The 25,139-nt window shown below is 45.2% G+C and overlaps 1 protein-coding gene across 1 annotated transcript in view; it reads left to right on the forward strand.

Annotated features, from left to right (window-relative positions):
* LOC144505316 (uncharacterized) overlaps positions 1–23,623 on the forward strand; it is a 44,172-nt gene extending 20,549 nt beyond the window's left edge. The window contains exons 7-12 of the mRNA XM_078231431.1: positions 367–2,134; positions 18,756–18,839; positions 18,971–19,141; positions 19,557–19,727; positions 20,162–20,329; positions 21,161–23,623. Of these exons, the coding sequence (XP_078087557.1) occupies positions 367–2,134; positions 18,756–18,839; positions 18,971–19,141; positions 19,557–19,727; positions 20,162–20,329; positions 21,161–21,287 (2,489 nt within the window). The 3' untranslated portion in view covers positions 21,288–23,623. The remainder of the gene's footprint in view (positions 1–366; positions 2,135–18,755; positions 18,840–18,970; positions 19,142–19,556; positions 19,728–20,161; positions 20,330–21,160) is intronic.
* Positions 23,624–25,139: the final 1,516 nt, after the last annotated feature.

Below are 25,139 nucleotides of genomic sequence, written 5' to 3' on the forward strand. Positions count from 1 at the left end.
TGGCTTCTCAGAGTTTCCCTTAATATCCTAAACTTTGACATATCAAATCCCACAACCGTCTAAATTCCAGGGCATCCATATCTAGTTTGTGTAATCTCTCCTTGTAATTGAACCCTCGGAGTCCAAGTATCATTCTGGTAGATCTGCTCCCTCCAAGGTCACTATATTCTTCCCTGAACAGCTCACGGTGCTCCAGCTGTGGTCCAACCACTTTTGTGTAGCTGAAACATGGCTTCTTCCAACTTCTATTCCAGTTTTCTCGGTATAAAAAGCCAGCATTTCATTAGCTACTTTGATTATTTTCTGTACCTGATCTATTATTATCCACGTTATACTATTTATAACAATTTCAATGTTAACTTCAAGAAATCCAGGTCCAGCACAAAGAATTCCTCCATGAAAAGAGCAAGAATCTACTGATCAAGATCATTGGTGGGAGAAAGGTTAAATTCTCCCTGGAGGATCAATATACCGAACAGATCATCATTGTTTCAGATCCTGATCAGAGTGTTTCGAGACGTGATCTAACAGTCAGCGGGAAAAGGCGTGAGGAAGGTCAGAGGAAGATGATCAAAGCACACTGGGGAACGGTGGGAATCAGTCAGCTGTTTAGGAGCAGTTTTGGGAAAAGCAGCCTGTCTGGGACTGCGGTGGTCAGTGGTGCTGCTGGGATTGGGAAGACCACCATGATCCAGAAGATAGTCAGTGACTGGGCGGACGGGAAAATATATCCACAGTTCCAGTTTGTGTTGCTCTTTAGATTTCAAGACCTCAATAACATTAAAGGCAGAACGAGTATCAAGAAACTGATCCTGGATTCATATCCTCACTTTGGGAATGGGATTGAACATCTCTGGGAGGATCCACAGGGATTGCTCTTTATATTGGACAGTTTAGAGGAGTTTAAGGAGAAGATAGATTTCACAAACTCAAAGAGAAACACACTCCCTGAGCACCAGTGTTTCCACCCAGACTGTGAATGTGAAGTGTCCGACATTGTGCGCTGTCTGATCCAACAGAAAGTATTGAAAGGCTGCTCAGTGCTGGTCACAACTCGCCCGACTGAACTGGAGTCACTGAGAGAGGCTGAGATTAATCTGTGGGCAGAGATTGTGGGCTTCTTAAAGGAGCAGCGCAAGGAGTACTTTCAGAAATACTTTGGAGATCAGAGCCTGGCAGAAGCAGCTTTCACCCATGTGGAACAGAATGACATCCTGTACTCCATGTGTGACAACCCCTCCTACTGCAGAATCATCTGTTCCTCACTGGCTCCAGGATTGAGACGAATGCAGGGGACACAGAAAACTCTCCCGACAACAGTTACTCAGATATTCGCAACTTACATCTCGAACATGTTCAAAAACCATGAATTCAACATTTATAAACATCATGATCTCAGTCCTGAACAAATTCGTGATCTGGTAATTAGAACTGGTGAAATGGCCTACATGGGAATCTGTGATAATATCACTCAGTTCAATGAGAAGCAGTTAAATAATTTCAGATTGGAGCGATCACACACCTTGCCAGGGTTTCTGACAGAATATCTCGACACAGATATGTCTCAACCCATCTTCTCGTTCATTCACATCACCCTCCAGGGGTTTGTAGCGGCTCTGGCTAAATACCTGACTGTGGATCCACAGAATCTGACACAGTTCCTGGATTCTGCTGCTGAGCGTGGTGACCGATTCAGGACGTTCCTCAGATTTATGGTCGGTCTCTCCTCGTCAGGTTCAGCTCGGATACTCGGAGAGATCCTGGGACCCCTTCCTCATCAGACCACCTGCACAGTGATCGACTGGGTGAAAGAACAAACTGAGAACAACCTCAGCAATAACCTTAACATACAGAGGAAAGACAGAAGGAGCAAGCTGTTGGAATCACTGTATTATCTGTTTGAGTTACAGAACACAGGGTTAACGCGGAACACTGTGGGATCGGGAGGGACACTCGCACTGGGTCATGACTTTCTCTACAGTTCAATCCGACTGACATCTGTGGACTGCTCTGTGCTGGCAGTTGTCATTAGTCACTGTGATGAGATACTGGAGCTTAACCTCAATAACTGCTGCCTGGGAACTGAAGGGATCCAGAGACTGGCACCTGTTCTACACAAATGCAAAGAGCTCAGGTATTTCCGTAGCATTATTCTCTCCCTCTTGCTTCAGTCATTTGATTTTCTGGTTTCCTCCTTTCCTGTTTCCTAATCAGAACAATCTCCTTCCTTCTCAAGATCCAACACTCCCCTATCAGGAAGAGATACTGTGTGTAAATTCTGTAAAAGTCAAATGTTGGAGTAGGGGGTAATGGTTTGAGGGACTTACTTTCAACACGAAGGTAATGTGAAATACCATTGCTGAGACACAGGGAATCTCCTGCTCAGCACTCTCACCATTTGGGTATGAGTCTATGAACCATCGTGAACTGTTGGACTTACCTTTGCAACATTGTGCCTGGACTCCATTGGTCCTTTGTAAACCAGACAGCTAATCTGTCACTATAAAGATTCATCATCCATTGAATCATGAACTGGACGGGGAGCGCCCAGTCTTTCAGCTAAGTAAACATGACACCATAGAATTTAGTCCAACATAATGGTCCCTCGACATGGTGCTCACACCGAAATCCCATAAACACATCAAACCCAAGCCCACTTTCATCAGGTTGTGTTCTTGCTTCAGGGAATCACCCCTCCTTCTGACCTCTCACAGCCCGGGAGAGGGAGCAGCAGCATTAGCTGCACCATTGGAAAGCGTCATGCTGGCAGCTCTGACCTAAGCCTGGTTCAGGGGCATTGCATTAAATCAGCATACGCAAGCACTGTTTCAATTATTAATTAATTGAGGGATTTGACAAATTCGGGATTTATTTATTTCCAAAGTTGGGTTCGACTTGTTCACAAGATTGACTGTTACTCAAGTACATATGGTGTAAGGCGCAGGGTGATTCACATTTTAAATGTTTCTCAGGCTCTGTAAGGCTACAGCATCGCTCTGGACCTATCAAATACCATCCCACAGATTTAATACCTGAGTCAATGATATTTCTGCAGCAGACAGTTGTCAATGTAGTCATTTCGTTTTCCACAAGGTGCAAAGCAGTACTGTCACTAACATAAAATATACGCTCTGTGAATGTTCCAATAATACAAGTAATCTCCTGCACAGTTAGGGAATCCTGTATCGACCTGAAAAGTGAGGCCATGAATACATTTATATTTAATACAAGCCACAAGCAGAAACACATCAAGCATTCTCATGTCACGAACCCCGCTGATGTTACCTGCGAGGATGTCTCAACGTGATATACTGGTCCATGGTGGGGTATATTATTGTTTTTGAAATGGTCTGAGGAATTACATGAAACCGTCCGTGAGAATAAGCAGCCCAGCCAGAGTGTAATTACTAAAGACTATTTATTAAATTAAAGACAAATACACATCAACAGGACTATAATTCTAGGAGACACCGGAGTAACAAGGAAGTTAGATAAAGGAGAACCAGTGGATGTGATTTATTTAGATTTCCAGAAGGCCTTTGACAAGGTGCCGCATAGGAGACTGTTAAATAATTAAGAGCCCATGGTGTTAAGGGTAAGATCCTGGCATGGATAGAGGATTGGCTGACTGGCAGAAGGCAGAGAGTGGGGATAAAGGGGTCTCTCTCAGGATGGCAGCCGGTGACTAGTGGTGTGCCTCAGGGGTCGGTGCTGGGACCACAACTTTTCACAATATACATTAACGATTTGGAGGAAGGAACTGAAGGCACTGTTGCTAAGTTTGCAGATGATACAAAGATATGTAGAGGGACAGGTAGTATTGAGGAAGCAGGGGGGCTGCAGAAGGACTTGGACAGGTTAGGAGAGTGGACAAAGAAGTGGCAGATGCAATACAATGTGGGAAAGTGTGAGGTTATGCACTTTGGAAGGAGGGAAATGTTTAGGAAATCAGAAGCACAAAGGGACTTGGAGGTCCTTGTTCAAGATTCTCTTAAGGTTAAAGTGCAGGTTCAGTCGGCAGTTAGGAAGGCAAATGCAATGTTAGCATTCATGTCGGGAGGGCCAGAATACAAGAGCAGGGATGTACTTCTGAGGCGATATAAGGCTCTGGTCAGACCCCATTTGGAGTATTGTGAGCAGTTTTGGGCCCCATATCTAAGGAAGGACGTGCTGGCTTTAGAAAAGATCCAGAGGAGGTTCACAAGAATGATCCCTAGAATGAAGAGCTTGTCGTATGAGGAATGTTTGAGGACTCTGGGTCTGTACTCGTTGGGAGTTCAGAAGGATGAGGGGGGATCTTATTGAAACTTACAGGATACTGCGAGGCCTGGATAGAGTGGATGTGGAGAGGATGTTTCCACTCGTAGGAAGAACTAGAACCAGAGGGCACAACATCAGGCTAAAGGGACGATCCTTTAAAACAGAGATGAAGAGGAATTTCTTCAGCCAGAGAGTGGTGAATCTGTGGAACTCTTTGCTGCAGAAGGTTGTGGAGGCCGGGGTTGGACTGGGGTGGGCACAATAAGAAGTCTCACAAAAACCAGGTTAAAGTCCAACAACCTGTCGAACTTTAACCTGGTGCTGTGAGACTTGTTACTTTTGCAACGTTCCAGCAAACCCCAACACAAACTGGAGGAACAGCATCTCATCTTCCGAATGTATCTTATGGTCTTAGAATACACATACACAGTTTTATCTAGAAATCACCCTTTGTTCTAAACTATGGGTGGGATTTTACAGCCTTTCACTTCCTGAAATCGTAAACTCCCAAACAAGGTCAGTGGACCTTCCCATGCTCTGCCCATTGCCCGCCTGTGGCAGGGAGGCTGGTACAATTCCCGCCTATGTCTCCGATAGCTGAACTCATTCAGATTTCCCCATTGCCCTAATGATGTCTACCTTCAGCAAATTTTTAAGTAAAATCCAGCTTATAGTTACCACACAATACCAGAGAGATGATCCAGTCTGGGAAGCATCTTTGCCGGGTTTAGCGAAGATATTTAAACTGCCTTTGCAAAGGTTTATGCACTACCTTAGCTTTAAGACTTTAAAAGTGCCTGTTGATGGCTGGCTTGCTGTTGGATGTTAAACTGACTTGTCTGCTTCTACAGAATTTGACATTTATTCCCCTGGCTCTCTGATTCTGCTCACTGCATATTAGGACAACTGTCTCTCTCATATTCCTTGGCTCTGAAAATATGCATCTGTTTGTGCATTCTCCCCGTGTCTGCATGGGTTTCCTCCGGTTTACTCCCACACTGCAAAAGTGTGCAGATTAGACATGCTAAATTTCCCCCTACTGTCAGAGGGATTAGCAGGGTAAATACATGGGGTTATGGTGATAGGTCCTGGGTGGGATTGTAGTGATTATTGCAGTTATGGGAATAGGATTAATGCTGTCTAGATATCCCTGTTGATTTATTGTTATGATGTGGAGATGTCGGCGTTGGAGTGGGGTAAACACAGTAAGAGTTTTAACAACACCACGTTAAAGTCCAACAGGTTTATTTGGTAGCAAATACCATTAGCTTTCGGAGCGCTGCTCCTTCGTCAAATGGAGTGGAAATGTGCTCTCAAACAGGGCACAGAGACACAAAATCAAGTTACAGAATACTGATTAGAATGCGAATCTCTACAGCCAACCAGGTCTTAAAGATACAGACAATGTGAGTGGAGGGAGCATTAAGCACAGGTTAAAGAGATGTGTATTGTCTCCAGACAGGACAGCCAGTGAGATTCTGCAAGTCCAGGAGACAAGCTGTGGGGGTTACAGATAGTGTGACATGAACCCAAGATCCCGGTTGAGGCCGTCCTCATGTGTGCGGAACTTGGCTGTCAGTCTCTGCTCAGCGACTCTGCGCTGTCGTGAAGGCTGCCTTGGAGAGCGCTTACCCGAAGATCAGAGGCTGAATGCCCGTGACCGCTGAAGTGCTCCCCCACAGGAAGAGAACAGGAGAGCAGATATCCACTCCATCTGACGAAGGAGCAGCGCTCCTAAAGCGAATGGCATTTGCTACCAAATAAACCTGTTGGACTTTAACCTGGTGTCGTTAAAACTCTTACTGGATGTATTGTTATCCAGGATTTGCTTCTTCATATATCAAGACTGAGATATCGAAAAGCTTGACTCCCTACTTTAAATGTAGTCTTTAACGTATTAATTACCCTCTTTTAAAATCTGTTTGTGCCACCCCTTAGGAAGTTTTTTTGATTTGATTTATTATTGTCACATGAATTAACATAGTGAAAAGTATTGTTTCTTGCGTGTTTACAGACAAAGCATACTGTTCATAGAGAAGGAAACGAGAGAGTGCAGAATGTAGTGTTACAGTCAGAGCTAGGGTATGGAGAAAGATCAACTTAATGCAAGGTAGGTCCATTCAAAAGTCTGATGGCAGCAGGGAAGAAGCTGTTCTTGAGTCAGTTGGTACGTTACGTGACCTCAGACTTTTGTATCTTTTTCCCAAAGGAAGAAGGTGGAAGAGAGAATGTCCGGGGTGTGTGGGGCCCTTAATTATGCTGGCTGCTTTGTCGAGGCAGTGGGAAGTGTAGACAGAGTCAATGGATGGGAGGCTGGTTTGCGTGATGGATTGGGCTACATTTACGACCTTTTGTAGTTCCTTGCGGTCTTGGGCAGAGCAGGAGCCATACCAAGCTGCAAGATCCAGAAAGAATGCTTTCTCTGGTACAGCTGTAAAAGTTGTTGAGAGTCATAGCTGACATGCCAAATTTCCTTTGTCTTCTGAGAAAGTAGAGGCGTTGGTGGGCTTTCTTAACTATAGTGTCGGCATGGGGGGGACCAGGACAGGTTGTTGGTGATCTGGGCACCTAAAGGCTTGAAGCTTTTGACCATTTCTACTTCATCCCCGTTGATGTAGACAGGGGCATGTTCTCCACTATGCTTCCTGAACTCGATGACAACCTCCTTCGTTTTGGTGACATTTAGGGAGAGATTATTTTGCCGCACCAGTTCACCAGATTCTCTTATCTCATTCCTGTACTTTGTCTCATCATTGTTTGCGATCCAACCCACTGTAGTGCTGTCATCAACAAATTTGATGGAGGGGAATTTGACCGCACAGTCATAGGCGTATAAGGGGTATAGTAGGGGGCTGAGAACACAGCCTTGTGGGGTACCAGTGTTAAGGATGATTGTGAAGGAGGTGTTGTTGCTTATCCTTACTTGGGAAGATCAGGATCCAGTCGCAGAAGGAGGAGCCGGCGCCCAGGCCTCGGAGTTTGGAGATGTTTCAGAGGAATAATGGCGTTGAAGGCTGAGCTGTAGTCAATAAATAGGAGCCTGACTTGGGTGTCTTTGTTATCTAGATGTTCCAGGGTTGACTGCAGGACCAGGAGATGGTGTCTGCTGTGGACCTATTGCGGTAGGCGAACTCGAGTGGATCCAGGCAATCTGGGAAGCTGGAATTGATTCGTGCTATGACTAACCTTTCGAAGCACTTCATAATGATGGATGTCAGAGCCACCGGCCAATAGTCATTAAGGCACTCTGCTTGGCTTTTTTTTGGTACTGGGATGATGGTCGCCTTCTTGAAGCAGATAGGGACCTCAGATTGTTGTAAAGAGAGGTTGAAGATGTCTGTGAATACCCCCGCCAGCTGATCCACGCAGGATCTGAGTGCTCGTCCGGGTATTCCATCCGGGCCAGTCGCTTTCCGTGGGTTGACCTTCGAGAAGGCTGTTCTGACATCTGTCATGGTGACCTCAGATGCAGGTTCATCCGAGGCTTCCAGGGTGGAGGGCGTGCTCTTGCTGACCTCTTGCTCGGAATGGGCATAGAATGCATTGAGCTCATCAGGGAGGGATGCATTGGAGCTGGCGATTTTACATGCCTTCATCTTGTAGCCTGTTACGGCTTGCAGACCTTGCCATAGTAGGTGGTGGTCCGTGTGGCTAGCCTGGGACTCTAGCTTGGTTCGGTACCATCTTTGATGGATCTCCTTAGATCATATCTGGCTTTCTTGTACAGTAAGAAGTCTCACAATACCAGGTTAAAGTCCAACAGGTTTATTTGGTAGCAAATACCATAAGCTTTCGGAGCGCTGCCCCTTCGTCAGATGGAGTGGAAATGTGCTCTCAAACAGTGCAAACAGACACAAAATCAAGTTACAGAATACTGATTAGAATGCGAATCCTGCAGCCAGCCAGGTCTTAAAGGTACAGACAATGTGGGTGGCGGGAACATTAAACACAGGTTAAAGAGATGGGCATCGTCTCCAGACAGAACAGCTAGTGAGATTCTGCAAGTCCAGGAGGAAAGCTGTGGGGGTTACTGATAATGTGACATAAATCCAACATCCCGGTTTAGGCCATCCTCATGTGTGCGGAACTTGGCTATCAGTTTCTGTTCAGCGACTCTGCGCTGTCGTGTGTCGTGAAGGCCGCCTTGGAGAACGCTTACCTGAAGATCCAAGGCTGAATGCCCGTGACTGCTGAAGTGCTCCCCCACAGGAAGAGAACAGTCTTGCCTGGTGATTGTCGAGCGGTGTTCATTCATCCGTTGTCGTAGCGTCTGCATGGTTTTCCCAATGTACCATGCCTCGGGACATCCTTTCCTGCAGCGTATCAGGTAGACAATGTTGGCCGAGTTGCAAGAGTAGGTACCGTGTACCTGGTAGATGGTGTTCTCATGTGAGATGATGGCATCCGTGTCGATGATCCAGCACGTCTTGCAGAGGTGTGGTGTCGTGGTCACTGTTCTCCTGAAGGCTGGGTAGTTTGCTGCGGACAATGGTCTGTTTGAGGTTGTGCGGTTGTTTGAAGGCAAGAGGTGGGGGTGTGGGAATGGCCTTGGCGAGATGTTCGTCTTCATCAATGACATGTTGAAGGCTTCGGAGGAGATGGCGTAGCTTCTCCGCTCCGGGGAAGTACTGGACGACGAAGGTACTCTGTCCACCGTGTCCCGTGTTTGTCTTCTGAGGAGGTCGGTGCGGTTTTTCGCTGTGGCGCGTCGGAACTGTTGATCGATGAGTCGAGCGCCATATCCTGTTCTTATGAGGGCATCTTTCAGCGTCTGGAGGTGTCTGTTGCGATCCTCCTCATCCGAGCAGATCTTGTGTATTTGGAGGGCTTGTCTGTATGGGATGGCTTCTTTAACGTGTTTAGGGTGGAAGCTGGAGAAGTGGAGCATCATGAGGTTATCCGTGGGCTTGCGGTACAGTGAGGTGCTGAGGTGACCGTCCTTAATGGAGATGCGTGTGTCCAAGAATGCAACCGATTCCGGAGAGTAGTCCATGGTGAGTCTGATGGTGGGATGGAACTTGTTGATGTCATCATATAGTTGTTTCAGTGATTGCTCACCATGAGTCCAAAATATACTTTCTTGTATAGGTCAGGGTTGCCTGACCTGAACGCCTCAAATCTAGACTTCAGCAAGCAGTGGATATCATCAATGGTTTCCGGTTCGGAAACACGCAAATTTGCCTCTTTTGGCAAACAGTCTTCTAAACACTTACTAATGAAGTCAGTTATTGTAGCGGCGTACTCGTTCAGGCTGGTCGCAGAGTTTTTAAATACTGACCAGTCCACTGACTCTAAACAGTCCCGTAGGAGATCATCCGATTCCTTACGCTAACTTTCTTTGACGGATTTTCCCACTTCAGTTTTTGCTTGTAAGCCAGGAGCAGGAGCACAGCCTTGTGGTCTGATTTGCCAAAGTATGGGCGGGCGATAGAGTGGTAGGCATGTTTGATATTTATGTAGCAGTGGTCTAGAATGTTTGTACCTCTGGTAGAACAGGAAACGTGTTGGTGGTAACTTGGTAGCATGCCAGTAAGTCATAAACATGCATCACAAAAACTCCTGCCAAATTTCCTTTCAACTTCCAATAGAACATTGCAGGATCTGTTTTTAATAGGACACAGCCAGTTTTCAGCAATAGAGATGATACAAAGAAATATCAAACCTTTAATGCGTCACTCAATCCGTATATGTATTTGTTCAGTTTCCACAATTGTCCCTGTGTATTTGCCCACTTCTTTGGGTGGCTTCAAATACTTTTTCTTTGAAATGTTTTGCCCTGCAGAAACGCTGCTTTGATATCGATCGACGGACATTCCCAATTATTAGATGCTAGGACAGCAAAAAGAAAATTCAGTGCCACTTTCCCTGCTGTGGGTGAATCGACCCGAATGTCTCTCCCCTCCATGTTCCTCCATAGCCACGGGCTATAGTCTGCCTTTGCTTAATAAGTCCCATCTTACAAATGTTTCTGTGCAAGCCCACTGATGGGACAGAGCAGGCTGCCCTTCATCTGGTACCTCGGTGTACACCCCAAACTCTTTCCAACTGGCCAGTTCTCTTTGTTTGGCCTTTCTTATTTCCATGAGCTCCATTTTATCAGCAGCTACCAATACTTCCCTATCATGGGGGCTTCTACTCCTATTACTATCACTGGTTTGATTCCTTGCTTTCCTCATCAAACTGCTATGTCTGTCCCTGTCAGGGCTGCTATTCGCAGACCTCTGTGGGGGGGGTGGGGGGGGGTGGGGGTGGCCTGCTGTGCTGCTTTTATCGTGCAGCAGGCTGGGAGACTCAAGTCGAGGCTGTTTCGTGGGCTTCCCGCTGGGTGCCATGGCCTCCACGAGTCTCCGGCAGCCGGATTTCTGGCATCATCAGCTCCACGTCAAAAATCAGCGCGGAGCTGAATAAATTATTTAAACGAGCATTTTAATCTATTTAACATATAATTCGAGGGCCCGGGACTGAAGTCTCTGGGCCCGCTCCCGTCTACTCCCCGCCAGGAGTGGTTCACTGCAGCAGGGTTTACAACAGCTCCCCACTTGCAGGGAACTGACAGCCTGACTCTGCTGGAGTGAAGGGGAGACATGGAGGCTGGGGGTAAGTGGGGTGCCCCCTGGGCAGTGCCAAGTTGGCCCCCTGGCACTGCCCACCGGGCATCGGGCAGTACCAAGGGGCCGGGACGTAATGGAGGCCTCTAGGGGAGATCGGTGGGGGTTCCCGCTGCCACTCTACACTGACAGAGGGAGGGAGGCCAACGATCAAGGCTGGACACTGGGGTGGGGGATGGGGCCGGCCCGGAAGGGGGAGGGGGGTGTCAGGACTGCTATGGTGGGGTGGGAGGGGAGGAGATTGGGATGGGGGGATGTCGGGGTAGGGTGTGTGTCGAGGCTGGCCTGGACATGGCCATGGGGAGGTCCTATGGACAGTGACGCAGGGGTCGCGGGGCTGGCCAGCGATCGGGAGGCCGGCAGTGCAGGGCGCTGACTGATTGGCACATGTGCAGTGACCCACTCAGCGCTATGCTGCCAGCCTGTCCAGCAGGAATGGGACCACCCACTGAAATTTCATGTGATGCACGCGAGGGCACTCTGAAATGCAGAGTGAGAGATTCATTTTGAAAATCCCACTGAAAAACGTTTTTATGCAAATTCGATACTTAAGAGTATTTTTGGGTGAATCACCCCTGTTCTCTGTTAACATAACTTCAGTCACAGATTTGTGACCTTTTCCTGTGTTCACGAGTGCTCATTGACTCATCATCAGAAGTTAAATGTTGCTTTTTTGGCTTCCATCTTTTCACCCCCATTTCCCCAATCTATCGCTTTCGCTTTTCGCCCTTGCTCTGGGACATTGAGTCAGTGTTTATATTTTCCTGCTCTTCCAATTAATGTGGCATCCCTCCCTTTGAGTATGTACAATACCACTGTGCCCACTGTGGGTAGCTGAACATTTGAAGTAACGGTTTCATCTCCTGCCTCCCTGTTACTTAGAATCATAGAAACCCTACGGTGCAGAAAGAGGCCATTCGGCCCATCGAGTCTGCACCGACCACAATCCCACCCAGGCCCTATCCCCATATCCCTACACATTTACCCGTTAATCCCTCTAACCTACACATCTCAGGACACTCAGGGGCAATTTTAGCATGGCCAATCAACCTAACCCCACATCTTTGGACTGTGGGAGGAAACTGGAGCACCCGGAGGAAACCCACGCAGACACGAGGAGAATGCGCAAACTCCACACAGACAGTGACCCAAGCCGGGAATCGAGCCCGGGTCCCTGGAGCTGTGAAGCAGCAGTGCTAACCACTGTGCTACCGTGCCGCCCACACTTAGCTGATCGTCAGATTCCCTTTCGTCTATAGCTGTCTGATGATCATAGTTGCTCAAGGTCTGTGTATGAGGGAAACAAGGTGCTTCTTGTCTTTGTACATCTTGTTCAGATGCTCCAAATAATCAATTCCCACTACTCTCGAAGAGTGGGCTCACACTGTCTGGTTACCGTATGATTACCTTGCCATCCGTCCCTGGCCCTTTCCACCCTCTTAGGGCCTCTATTTTATAGTAGACCATATCACCTTTTTCTAAATATACCCCCGACGGTCTTATGCCATGCCTTAGTGTCTTATCCGCTCTGAAACCTTAACCTTAATGAAGGTCTTTCTCCCTGCATTTATGGCATTCAGACGTACAGACAAAATGGAGCTAATACTTGCCCCTTCTAATGCCGGAGTGTCTGTAAATACTGATGGTAATTTTGGGTTCCTCCCGTACACCAGTTGGTATTGTCTACAGCCCCCCACAATTTGTGAAGAATTTTTCATGTGCACTGTCCACTAATGCAATCTGTGATTTGCAGCCTGGTTGATCAGCCAAAACTTTATGCAGCATATAATTTATTACAGCATGATTCCATTCACAGTCCATTGCTGAATGGACTTTCTGCTGCAGTGTGCATCACCACAATATTCACATTTTCACACATGCCTTGGGACTTATCATTCGCTAATTTACCCCCATTGTCCGTCAAGAATTTAGACAGTGCCCCCAGCCCTGTTCCAACCAATAAGTCATATTTTGTGCACAACGGTCTTTTTGTCTTTGCTATAAATCACTGCAGATGTACTGAACTGAAGTGTAGTAAATAGGTGAATTGTTTCTATCCCAAATCTTCAAATCCATCGCCATGACACTGGGCTCATGGTGACTCACAACTACAGGCAGTGGTACCTCACTATATTTTGTACAAATCGGGCTGATATTTAGGGGGTCAATCTTACCAAAAAAAAGTTCAAAGTGCCGAACGTGAAAACAGGAGAGAATTCCCGCCCATTTTTTTGGGCAAGTTAAAAAACTCGAACTTTCCATACTCTGAGCAAAAAAATGAAGCAACAGAACAGAGCGATCTGTCGCTGCTTTCCTCCAGCTATTGCTGGCCTCCACAGCTGATCTTCCACATTCCTCTCCTCCCCCCCGTCCCCCGTCCCCCCCCCCCCCCCCTGCCCCAATTCCTCCCTCCGATACAGGGCGGTTGATCACTAGTTGCAGAGTACACAACACTGCCACTTGCCCATATCCCCTTAGGCTTCACCCCCTCGTCTTTTATCACCCTCCGATGTGTGCCTTCTATCTCCATTATCAAATCGGTGATATCTAGTTTCAACACAAGCATAACTGTCTCTGTCTAGGGATCTTCGTGTACCACTTGGTCGAGAATGCAGCTGAGCTACCATTGACTCCTCTACTCTGGGTGCTATGGCATTCCAATCTGAATTGAACAAGGGAGGTGACGGGAAACGATTGTTTCCCGAAAAACATTTTTAAAGATGTTACCATTTGATTGAAGGGCTCTGTTTCCTTAAATTGTACTCCAGTCATTACCAGAATACTATCCATCTGAGAGAGGCAGACACAGTGCAACAACCTAAAGGCCAATACTGCATCGAGACTCTCCAATCTAAATCACATTAGTCTGCTATGGCCCTTATTGAATTTCATGATATATTCCTCCATGGACTGGTTTTCTTGTCTTCCAATTCTGTCAAAAATCACCCACCCTTCATAATTCTCCAAAACTCATCTTTTTGGTAAAACTTATCTAGATATTGCAATAGGAGCGGTAACCCGCCTTTATTCAGGGCATCTCTTTCGTCTGATAGGGTCTTTATCAAATTCCATGATGTAGTCCTCCATGGACAGAAGAGCAATCAAATGACCTAAGTTTGCTTTTACCTACTGCCATTGTTGTGTCCTGAGTCTGTAGCACCTCTTCAAGCCCGACAGAAGAAAGGCACCAAGCTACAATGGGATTTACTCTGTTACCAATGTTCATCCGCAGTAAGAGTCTTCCAGTAGCAAGCAATAAACCAGATTAACAAAGTAAAGGTTTGAATAAAGAAACTCCATTGCATAACCACTTGGGCCTTGTCCTGGGCCACACAACCTCTCTCCCTCAATCCCCATGTGCATCTTATTTCTACCGGGTCAGCTGACCACCACAGCATGTTACCAAACTAACACACATAGCTCTTGTTTGGTCCATTGTGCTGTTCTAATGAAGATATTATATCAATAACTCCCAGCTATAAGTTATTTAACTTATTGTGTTTCACTAATTATGACAAATTCACTGCAGTTTAATGTAGTAAGTTAATAGCTTAATTTTTATAGCAGCTTTTACATCCTCAGGGTAATCCCAAAACTCTTCCCAGCTAAATAAGCATTTTAGAGATGCTGTCCTATTATTCTGCATAAAAATGCGCTTACTTTGTGCACAGCAAGATCCCACAATTCTAAATCATAGGGCTGCACGGTGGCTAGCACTGCTGCCTCGCAGCGCCATGGACACGGGTTCAATTCTAGCTTTGGGCACTGTCTGTGTGGAGTTTGCACGTTCACCCTGTGGCTGTGTGGGTTTCCTCCGGGTGCTCCGGTTTGCTCCCACACTTCAAAGATGTACAGGTTAGGTGGATTGGCCATGTTAAATTGCCCCTTAGTGTCCTAAGATGTATAGGTTAGGTGGATTAGTGGGGTAAATGTGTGGGGGTTACGGGCATAGGGCAGGGGGTGGGCTGAGGTAAGATTTTATGTCAAGAGTCGGTGCAGACCCAATGGGTCAAATGGCCTCCTTCTGCACTATAGGGAGAGGGTGAAGAATGTAGTGAGAATACAGTTTTAGAAGCGTAGAACGAGAGTAAGAGATAGAATTAGAAGGTATGCTGGGCACAGCTTGCAACAAGTTGCCTTGCTCTGGCGCCATCTTGGAATCTTGACCAGAACAATCTGCTTTAGTAATGCTGATTGATGGATACATAGTCGCTTGCTCATACAGAACTTGAGTAAAGTTTGACAAAAAGGAAAACGCTGCTGAAATTTTTCTTCTTGTACTCATCAGAACACATGCAAGAATGCCATATTTCGAACTGAGCAACAATTTATTCTGTGTAAGAAAAGGGTGCTGCTTGGTTGGCAAATTGACTCCTGTCATGGCATTGCACAGAGAATGCTCCAGGGGACCACTGTCCCCATTCTGTTGTTTAAATCAAAAGAAGTACAAAGCCTGGACAGTTCCTTTTGCCTGCAGAGGATAGGTCACTCCCCATAAAGAAATGTAGCTTCCAGCAAGCTTGAGCTACATTCCAAACCCAACTGATAAATGTTAAATTGACTGTTAGTCTAATCCTTAACACACTAGGATTGTGCAGCAAGTGCGATCTAATTACAAAATCACATCCACCAAAACACATTAAGTTTGGAGTTTTACAAACACGGATGTTTGGGCACTATCATTATTCTGCCTGCTTTGAACAGCTGAAGGGACATGCTGTTTGATATGATCTGACAGTCAATGGCATGTACAACCTAACTGACACTGAAAGTTCATACACGCAGTGGCACAGGGGCTAGCACTGCTGCCTCACAGCGCCAGGGACCTCAATTCTGGCCTTGGGTCACTGTCTGTGTGGAGTTTGCACATTCTCCCCGTGTCTGCGTGGGTTTCCTCCGGGTGCTCTGGTTTCCTCCCACACTCCAAAGATGTACCGGTTAGGATGATTGGCCATGCTAAATTGCCCCTTAGTGTCAGGGGAATTAGCAGGATAAATATTTGGGGCTATGGGGATAAGGCCTGGGTGGGATTATTGTTGGTCCAGGCTCGATGGGCCAAATGGCCTCCTGCACTGTAGGGATTCTCTGATTTAGATGATTGGTAGACGAGACATCTTTTTTGCTTGACAACTTGACAAATAACACTTCCATTAACGTTGCATTGTAGCAACATGAAATGGCTAGCTGTTGCTCAAATATTTGAAATAGTTTGCTTTTCCAGGGTAATTTGAGTAGACTTGGGTAGAGTGAGATAGAGTGGATGCCTTAGGCCCAATCATGAGTATGTGTGATACACAGTGAGCAATGATCTGATCTGGATAGCTATTATCTTGGAGGTTAACTTTGACGCATCCTGTTTCAGTGTCAAACTTGCACAGTGAGAACATGTCTCTGACGCTGTTTATGAGATTGCCGATAAGGCTTATCTTTTATAATGTGTATAACTGACAGGAATCTGAACATTTATATTGGCTAGTGAAGGTGGGCTTACACAAGGCAGTAGTAGCAGTCTGAACAAGCTCCCTTACCTCTGTGTTAGTTGGGAAATCTGTCAATGGAACCGTGTGCCTGTTTCAAGCCAGTCCACTCGACCAGCTGCTCACGTTGTAGTTTCCTCTACAATGGGAGAGAACAAACACAGATTAGGTGACCCACTTTGCAAATACCTCTGCTCAGTCTGTGAGTCTGAATCTAAGCTGACCTGTCATTTTAATTCTCCACCTTGCTTTCACGTTGATTTTTCTGTCACAGAACTGTTTCAGTGAAGCTCAATGTGAGGTTGAGGAACCAAACCTCATCTTTCAATCCGGCACTTCACAGCCTTTCGGATTCAACACTTGAGTTTAACAATTTTAGACTCCATCTTGTTTCTTGGTATTGCTTTTTTCTTCAGTCAATAACATACCTGATCTTAGCACATCTTGTGTTTCTTTTCTTTCCACATTGCCATTTCCTTTGGCTTCTGTCGTTCAACCTCTCCTGTTTTTCACCCTAACACTGACTATTTTGTCCTTGCCCCACGCACCCCTTCCACAAAACCAGTTCCATCTCTAACTTTTCCCAGTTCTAATGAATGATCACAAATCTGAAATGTATGTTTCTCTCTGCGCAGGTCTGCTACAACCTGCTGTATTTGTCTGATACATTCTCATTTCCTTTCAGATTTCCAGCATCCGTAGCATTCTGCTTTTTGTCAACAAAACCTGGTGTCTCATAATGTTGCCTCCTCCTTGTAATCAGGCAATGTCCTGAGAGAAGGGAAAATTCTAAAAAACACACTCAGTCAATTCTTCTCCAAACTCTTAAGGAGACTCGCATCCTGTCCCCTTTCTCTCTGCAGTGATATTAGCTACTGTTATGAATGAGATGGGAGCACTGCATTGTCTGACTAATCCCACTATACTCCACACGGGTCATAACATACATGGAATGATTTCTCCAGCTAGCTATTAGGCCAAATATGTGCTTTATTGATTAATAGCAGAATGAACACTTAATGTCCAGGTTTCTTAAATGCACAACTTATCAATTAGAAAAACAAAACATATCTAAGGAAAGATATATTGGCATTAAAGGCAGTCCAGAGAAGGTTCACTAGGTTGATCCCGGGTGTGGAGGGATTTTCTTATGAGGAGAGGTTGAGTAGATTGGATCTGTATACATTGAAGTTTAGAAGAATGAGAGGTGACCTTATTGAGGCATATTGGATTCTCAGGGGTTTTGACAGGGTAGATGCTGAGAGGTTGTTTCCCCTTGTGGGAGAGTCTGGGACCAGAGGATATAATCTCAGAGTGAGGGGGCGCACATTGAAGACCGAGATTAGGAGGAATTTCTTCTCTCAGAGGGTTGTGAATGTGTGGAATTCTTTACTGCAGAGGCTGGGTTGCTGAGATAGACAGATTTTTAATCAGTAAGGGAATTGAGGGTTATGAGGATAAAATGGGAAAGTGGAGTTGAGGATTATCACATCAGCTCAGTCATGATCTCATTGAATGGCAGAGCAGACTCAATGGGCTGAATGGCCTAATTCTGCTCCTACTCCATCTGGTCTATTAACATGCAAGTTGAAATGAAAATATAATAACTGTTCTTTCTAAGTACTTGTTGTGGGAAAAGTACCACTGGGTCAGGCTTGAAGGTTTCAAGAATACAGTTTTATTTAACGAAGCTTCGTGGAGAAAAGACACTAACAAGCAGCAAACCTTCTCTCAATGAGACAATAGGAGCAGTCCATCTTTATACCCTTTACACAATAGATGGACCAGACATCTAGCCATTGTCACATTGTTGCAATCAAGTAGGTGATCGACCGTTAACACATCATTATAGACAGACAGACAGATACAGACATGAACATGTTAACATCGCATTGTCTTATGAATGGATACATTTCCTACGTCAGTGGCTATCAATGGTTTTTAGTTTTGGCCTATTCATACAGTAATTTACAGTAATTGGTTTTCCTGCAGTTATGTATTCCTGATCCCACCTGTAGCTAATCTCATTATCTACCCCTATTGTCCTTCTTCTTCTTTCTGTGTTTTGCCCAGGTGACCGTTAATATCTGGACGGTAAAACTCAACCCCTGTGGTTTGGACTGGAAAAATCCATGTACAATTACCTCTGGATCTTCTTCCTTGAACTGCAATTTTCCATAACAGCTCGTGCCCTTTACATTTGTCCAGTTTCATTCTCTCTGTACCCACACTAATCAATACAACTGCATCCTGAACAGATTTCACTCTGATATCTTTTATATTTTTATATTTGTTGTTCAAATACAATAGAAATTAATGTTTGAGTTTATTGAGGGAAAGCTGATCTAACGTGTGGTTGAAATGAGAGCGCACAGTGCTGGCCTCTGAGTCTGTGTGTGTTTGTGTTCAGGCTGAGGGGCAATAATCTGACTGATGGAGTGAAACTGGTGTCAGCTGCACTGAGGAGACCGGAATGTAAAATACAGACATTGGAGTAAGTAATACACTGTGTACATTGTCTGAATGTGTATTTGTGACAAGAAATACTCGTGTGAGTTGTTTCTATATAATCTTACTGTTCCAGTGTTAACATACTCCCCAATTCACTGTGTTTCACTCCCACAGCTTGTGTTCCAACGGTTTGTCTCACACAGATGCTCAGCTACTTGCAATGGGTCTCACCAGCAATTCATCACTGACGCAGCTGTATCTGAGGAAGAATAAACTGGGAGACACTGGAGTGAAACACCTGTGTGAGGCACTGAACAGCTGGCACTGTAAAATACAGACTCTCGAGTAAGTTCACAGACTTATAACAGCACAGAATGAGGCCATTTGGCCCATCATGTTCATACTGGCTCTCCGAATGAGCATTTCACCTGGTGCCATTCTCTTGCTTTCTCTGTGGAACCTTGCACATTGTTTCTTTTCAAATAATCATCTAATTCCCTCTTGAATGTCTTGATTAAACCTGTCTCCACCACTCTCTCGGGCAGGGCATTCCAGACCTGAACCACTCGCTGTGTGAAAAGGGTCATTCTCTTATCGCTTTTGTTTCTTTTACCAATTATCTTAAACCTGTGCCCTTCAATTCTTGATCTGCCTTTATCTTAGTTTAAAGGAAACATTAAGTTAATCTGCCTTTGTCCTCCTGTGTGTAGGAAAACTTTCTAAGACAGTAACTGTTAACACTGTTCTTTTTCTTCACCAGGCTCTGTGAGAATCTGATTCGAGGTAATATCGTTGATCAACTCAGTTCCGTTCTCAGAAACAACCGATCATTGACAAACTTAAATCTGAATAACAACAAACTGGGAGACATGGGATTTAAACTGTTAATTATCACACTGAGTCAGCAGAACTGTCCAATCCAAACATTGGAGTAAGTAAATGTGTGTGGCTGTATGTACTTGTGTAGTCATGATGTGGAGATGCCGGTGTTGGACTGGGGTAAACACAGTAAGAAGTAAGAACTCCCACCCATCTGACGAAGGAACAGCCTGTTCCGAAAGCTAGTGGCTTTTGCTACCAAATAACCCTGTTGGACTTTAACCTGGTGTTGTTAGACTTCTTACTGTACTTGTGTATGCATGGGTGTCTGTGGCTGCATGTATGTCTGCCTGTGGCTGTGTGCATGTGTACACATGTGTGGCCATGGCTGTTTTTGCGGTTATATATAAGCCCTGAGTATGAAGTGCATTTCATTTTGACACCAATTTATTGCCATTCCACTCTTTCCCTGCCACTATCTCTACTTAACTCTTGTATATATAGCTTGCTCTTCTGTTATTATATATGTTTATCTGATCCATGCAGACTGGAGGGTAATGGGATCTCAGATACCTACACCGAGGAACTGACCAGGATTTCCTTTATAAACACATCACTGACAATGGTGAACCTGTCCAACAATCTGCTCACAGACCAGTCTATCCGTGCTCTTCAGAACCTGATCCAGAGGCACACTTATCTCCATGAGATCAGGTGAGTGTATCGATGTTCAAGAAAATATTCCTTCCACCCACTTCACTGAGCAACTGAGGGAAAAAAATCAGTGAATCACCTCACACAGCGCAGCAAGATCCCACAAAGAACAAGGAGGGAAATTCTGTGCTAATCTTTTTCCGGTGATGTTGGTTAAGAGTTTTGACCAGGCCACTGGGAGAACTAACTCGCTGCTCCTCTTCCAACAGAGCTACAGGACCCTTAACATTATCTGAAACAGGATGATCACCTATTTACTCATTCTCCATCCAAAGAATAGCACCTCTGACAGTTCAGCATCCCCTGAGTCCTGCACAGAGTCTCAGCCTAGATTCTGTGTTCAGTTCCTGCTGTGGGGCTCCAGATAAGAACTTGAATAGGAACCATCAGCAATAAAAACACTTCAACATCTTTCTGAGAAATGTTAATTAAACCTGACCACTCATTCCCCATATTTCCTAATCCTTCCCTCATTCTCTCCAGAGACTCACTTTGAACCCATTTATAATCTTTTCACTTCACTGATCCTCCCTCCCTCAGTGCATCACTTCCCCGTGGATCTGAATAAACATTTAGACTCTGTATTGGGCAGACCCAAATACAATCCACTTGATTGCTGCACCTATTCCTGGTTAGTCTGGTGCCCATGTTTTCAGGGTAAGATCTCCCTTTCTACAGTCTAGAGATCAGGAGCCCCGACTGGGACATGGTGTGTCCTCAGACCCTGATTTACTGCTCATTAATAAAACAAACAACTCTCCCCACATACCTGTATGAATATCTCCTGCTGGATTGATTAACCTGTGTTGGATACTAATCGCTGTGTTTCAGGCTGCAGAGGAACAAGTTCAGTCCAGATGGATCCAACTATCTTCAGTCACTGAATAGTCACAGACCAGGACTCTGTGTGGAAGTGTACACATCGATGTCCAGTAAAGGATTTGGGACAGTAACCTGATTGCAGACTGCTGACATTCATCAACTCGTGACAGAGAGATCTATGGGAATATGAATAGGTATCTGTACATTGTGTGGATTGGTTAGCTCAGTAGGCAGGAGTGTGCTGCAGAATGACACCAACAATGCAGGTGTCACCATCTCAGCACAACCCAAACCCGGCATGAGGTAGAAAAGGCCATCCGATAGTGAAAGAACAAGCATCTGAAAGAGATGGAATGCCTGCCAAATCACTACGGCCTGGTGGAGAAACACCATTGGTGCAAACACTTTACCTTATTTCCCTTCTCTGGACAGAGGAGAACACGCCAGCAGATCTCAGATGATGTAATTGTGACCATCACCAAAAAAAATCACAAGTTTGACTGCAGTAACTATAGTGATTTAGTATGTTAGTCTGGAGTGACCAGTTCCAGCAGTTTGTGATGAGGGCCAGAGTTCTTTCTGCTGCCACCAGCTTGATCGAGTCAGACAGGCATTCAGCACAGAAAAGGCCCATCGAGTTTGCACCGACAATATCTACCACTAAAGTCGCGCTAATCCCATTTTCCTGCACTTGTCCCATATCCTTGAATGTCATGATGTTTACTCTAGCTAGTCCCCTTGACACAGCGGCAAGTTAGCATGGCCAATCCATCTAATCTGCACATCTTTGGACTGTGGGAGGAAATCGGAGCGCCAGGAGGAAACCCACTTTGTCTGGAAAGACAAAGTCTTCGACAATCAGCCAGCCTTCCCACAGAAGGAACAATCAAGTGACTCATGATTCTGGACTCTGTAGACATGTAAACCCCATACTTGTATTTTTATTTGTATGTGTGTGCAGGTGATTGAAGGCTGGATGTTCCACACACATTAGTAATACAGGATTACAGCATTCCGGTTGTGGATGGGAGGGGAGGGGAGGGACATCTGGCTGCTTTAAATTCCGCCCCCCCCAAACCCACCCATCTTGTCCGTGACACTCTCCTCAAATTCCGTTTACCCCTCTTTTTCTCTCTCCTGGTCCTCTTTCACTAGCCTCCTCTTTTCTACCAGCCATTATGTGGCCAGGGTAGCTATCTTGATTACAGCTCTCCAATCATTGTTTGGTTCCGATTCTTCTACGTGCTCTGGATAGGTTCTGAGCTCTAATTTTCCCAAAGGTATTTAGAGTACCTCACACCTTTAGGTCTCAGGAGGAAATTTCCTGCCTAAAAATCTGAATTGTCCCTGACTTTGGGAGGCTAGAGTTTCACTGGTTAGTGCTTCTTTGTAATATAATTTTCCAAGTTGCTCTAAAAGGGCTTGCTGCAAAGTGTTACTTTTCTTAAAATCAGTTCAAGCCACAAGTTTCCCTTTTTTGGTTCCAATTGATTCCTTTGTGTCTAATTTTGGTTCATCAATTAATTTGGACTGATCAAATTCGAATTAGATTGATCCTGGATTTGAGCTCCCAATGTCTGTCATGGATAGGAAAGGGGTCAGTTTAAACTGTCCTCATTTCTCCACTCTCCACCATTCGGTAACAGAAAAGGTATTTTTCATTCTGATTTCCCCCTTTATAAATGGTGCCCTAATTTTCCAAACATTTAAATTTGAAGGGTTCCAATCCTCTCTGAATAACTTGCACAGCAAACATAAGGTGCGATGAAATTAAAAGGGTGGTTTAATTTTTACACCCTGACATGCACCCCATTGAAGAAGGGAAAGGGTTAATGTATTTTGTACCTAAAAGGTTGAACTTTGTATTTAGAATGTATCACAAGCATAACCCTTCATGTGGCTAATCCCCTCAGGTTTATACTGCTTTTGACATGAATAAAGTGATTCTTGTTTGTACTGCTTCTGACATTAATACCAGTTAACTTTTATTTTTATAACAATAGATAGTCAATGTAAATGTGAATGTGTTTGTGAAGTCTTACCTTTCCTACAAGTTTGTGTGTGGTTTGCGGAAGACAAGCGATTCCATGGTGTAGATCGCGATACCAGCCGTTTGAAGAGGAACTCCCGCTGAGGCAGCTGGAAGAGCGTCGGAACTTCAAAGGGGAACCGTGGGAAGAACAGGAAACAGAAGACCTGCGCTTCGTGTGCTGAGGATGCCAGATACACTGGTTTATGGTCAGGAGATATCAATGTATTTTTTGTAGTTGGTCTGGAAGCTTGCTCCGTGACCAGCAGTTGTAAATTGTATTTCTGAGTCGTGACTGGTCTGCGGTTGATTCGTGACCAGTATTAGAAGCCATGATGTATATATATCCCCACTTTTCTGTGTTCAGGGAGAACTTTGGCTTCCGCTTTCAAGGGGTCAAGTTCTCCCGCAAGCTTGTGAGAATAAAGCCGACTCTATTTTGACTCGTACCAGCCTCAACGAGGTATTTTTTACCTCCTACACCCATTTACACTCACAATAAATGAGGGATAAGATAAGAGGGTTCAGGGCACGGCCAGAAAATAAATTCAGGTTAGGGTTTTACATCTGTCCACAATCAGAAATCTAAAGCTTACTTCCGAGAAGATGTTGACTGATTGTAGAGTGGTGAACCTTACCAGAGTGAGACTGCCATGAGTGAGAAGGCATCTTGAGTGAGTTAGTCGGGAGGCGCAAGTTCCAAAGTTCCAGCCATTTTTGATGAGGGCCAGAGTTCTTTCTGCTGCCACCAGCTTAACAGTAGCCAGCGCAGGTTGTTGCCTGGAGTTCTGTTCTTGGAGGTCAAACAACAACTGACCATAAGGTCTAATAACTGCACAGTTCAAGAAAGTCAGCTGGCCCAAGTCTCGGTCATGTGATACTGGGTTTGGGTTCTTAAAAGAGGGCCTCTCGTTGAAACTATTGCATTACACCAGTTAAGGCTGAGGCAATTAGCACCATCATTGGAGACTTGGACCTGCAAAGGGATGTCTTTGTTTGAAATTAGCTGACGTACACTGACCGTCTGCTGGGTCACTGTGTTGACTCGGCTGCAATGTTTAGGCTATGCCAGGAGGGTTACAAATTCCAGATGTTTGAAACCTTTGTTACTTTGAAGCTGCTGGACACCAGCATGTGACCAGCTGGAGATACTGGGCGGGATTTTCCAGCGTCACTCGTCCCGAGACTGTAAAGTCCTGCCCGAGGTCAACGGACCTTCCCATTGTCTGCCTGGTCCGCTCCGATTACTGTGGCGGATTGGGTGGTAAAATTCTGACATTGTGTCAACTCAGCAATTATCCATTTTGAAAAGCACAAAAAAAACTTTGTATAGTCCAGTTGATGGAAGGTACACATGTATCGAACCATGTCACTTTCAGGTTGACAATTGTAACGTTAGTATACCTTTAAGAGATTTGTTTTAAAATCATGCTCTCTGCAGGTCACAGCCTGAGCTGATGTCATGTTGCCAAGCTGTCTACGAGGAGTCCTTTTATTGCTCCTTAAGTGGCTTAAATGTGGGCTTCAGATACTTTCTGGGATTAGTTTTAATGACTCTGCATTGTTCGGAGGAAAACTGGTTGGCAGGTCAGGTGACAGGAGCTCTTTTGTTTTCAGTTTTGAGCAGAGTTTTGTATTCAGTTTAGTTTTAGGAGAGACATCAAGCTGAAAATAAGTATCTCTCTTTTTCCCTGGTTTTTGAAATTCTGCTGGTTAGCTGAAAGCAAGGTTTATTGCCTTCCTGGAGTACAGAACCTGCTGTTGATGGCTTGGGGTGAAAAACTTGATGTCTGTGTCGATATGCGCGATCCTCTTGGAGATCCTCTCCACTCGGAGCCGGCAGTTTGTGGTGTCGATGGTAGGCTTGACCAGACTCTCTCCCTGATGTTCTGGGAAGCTGTTCTGACTTCAGACTGTTCTGGGTGTATCCAGAGACTGCTAGAACTTACAAGACTGAGA

Source organism: Mustelus asterias, chromosome 16, assembly GCF_964213995.1.
Source record: "Mustelus asterias chromosome 16, sMusAst1.hap1.1, whole genome shotgun sequence".
Taxonomy (NCBI): domain Eukaryota; kingdom Metazoa; phylum Chordata; class Chondrichthyes; order Carcharhiniformes; family Triakidae; genus Mustelus; species Mustelus asterias.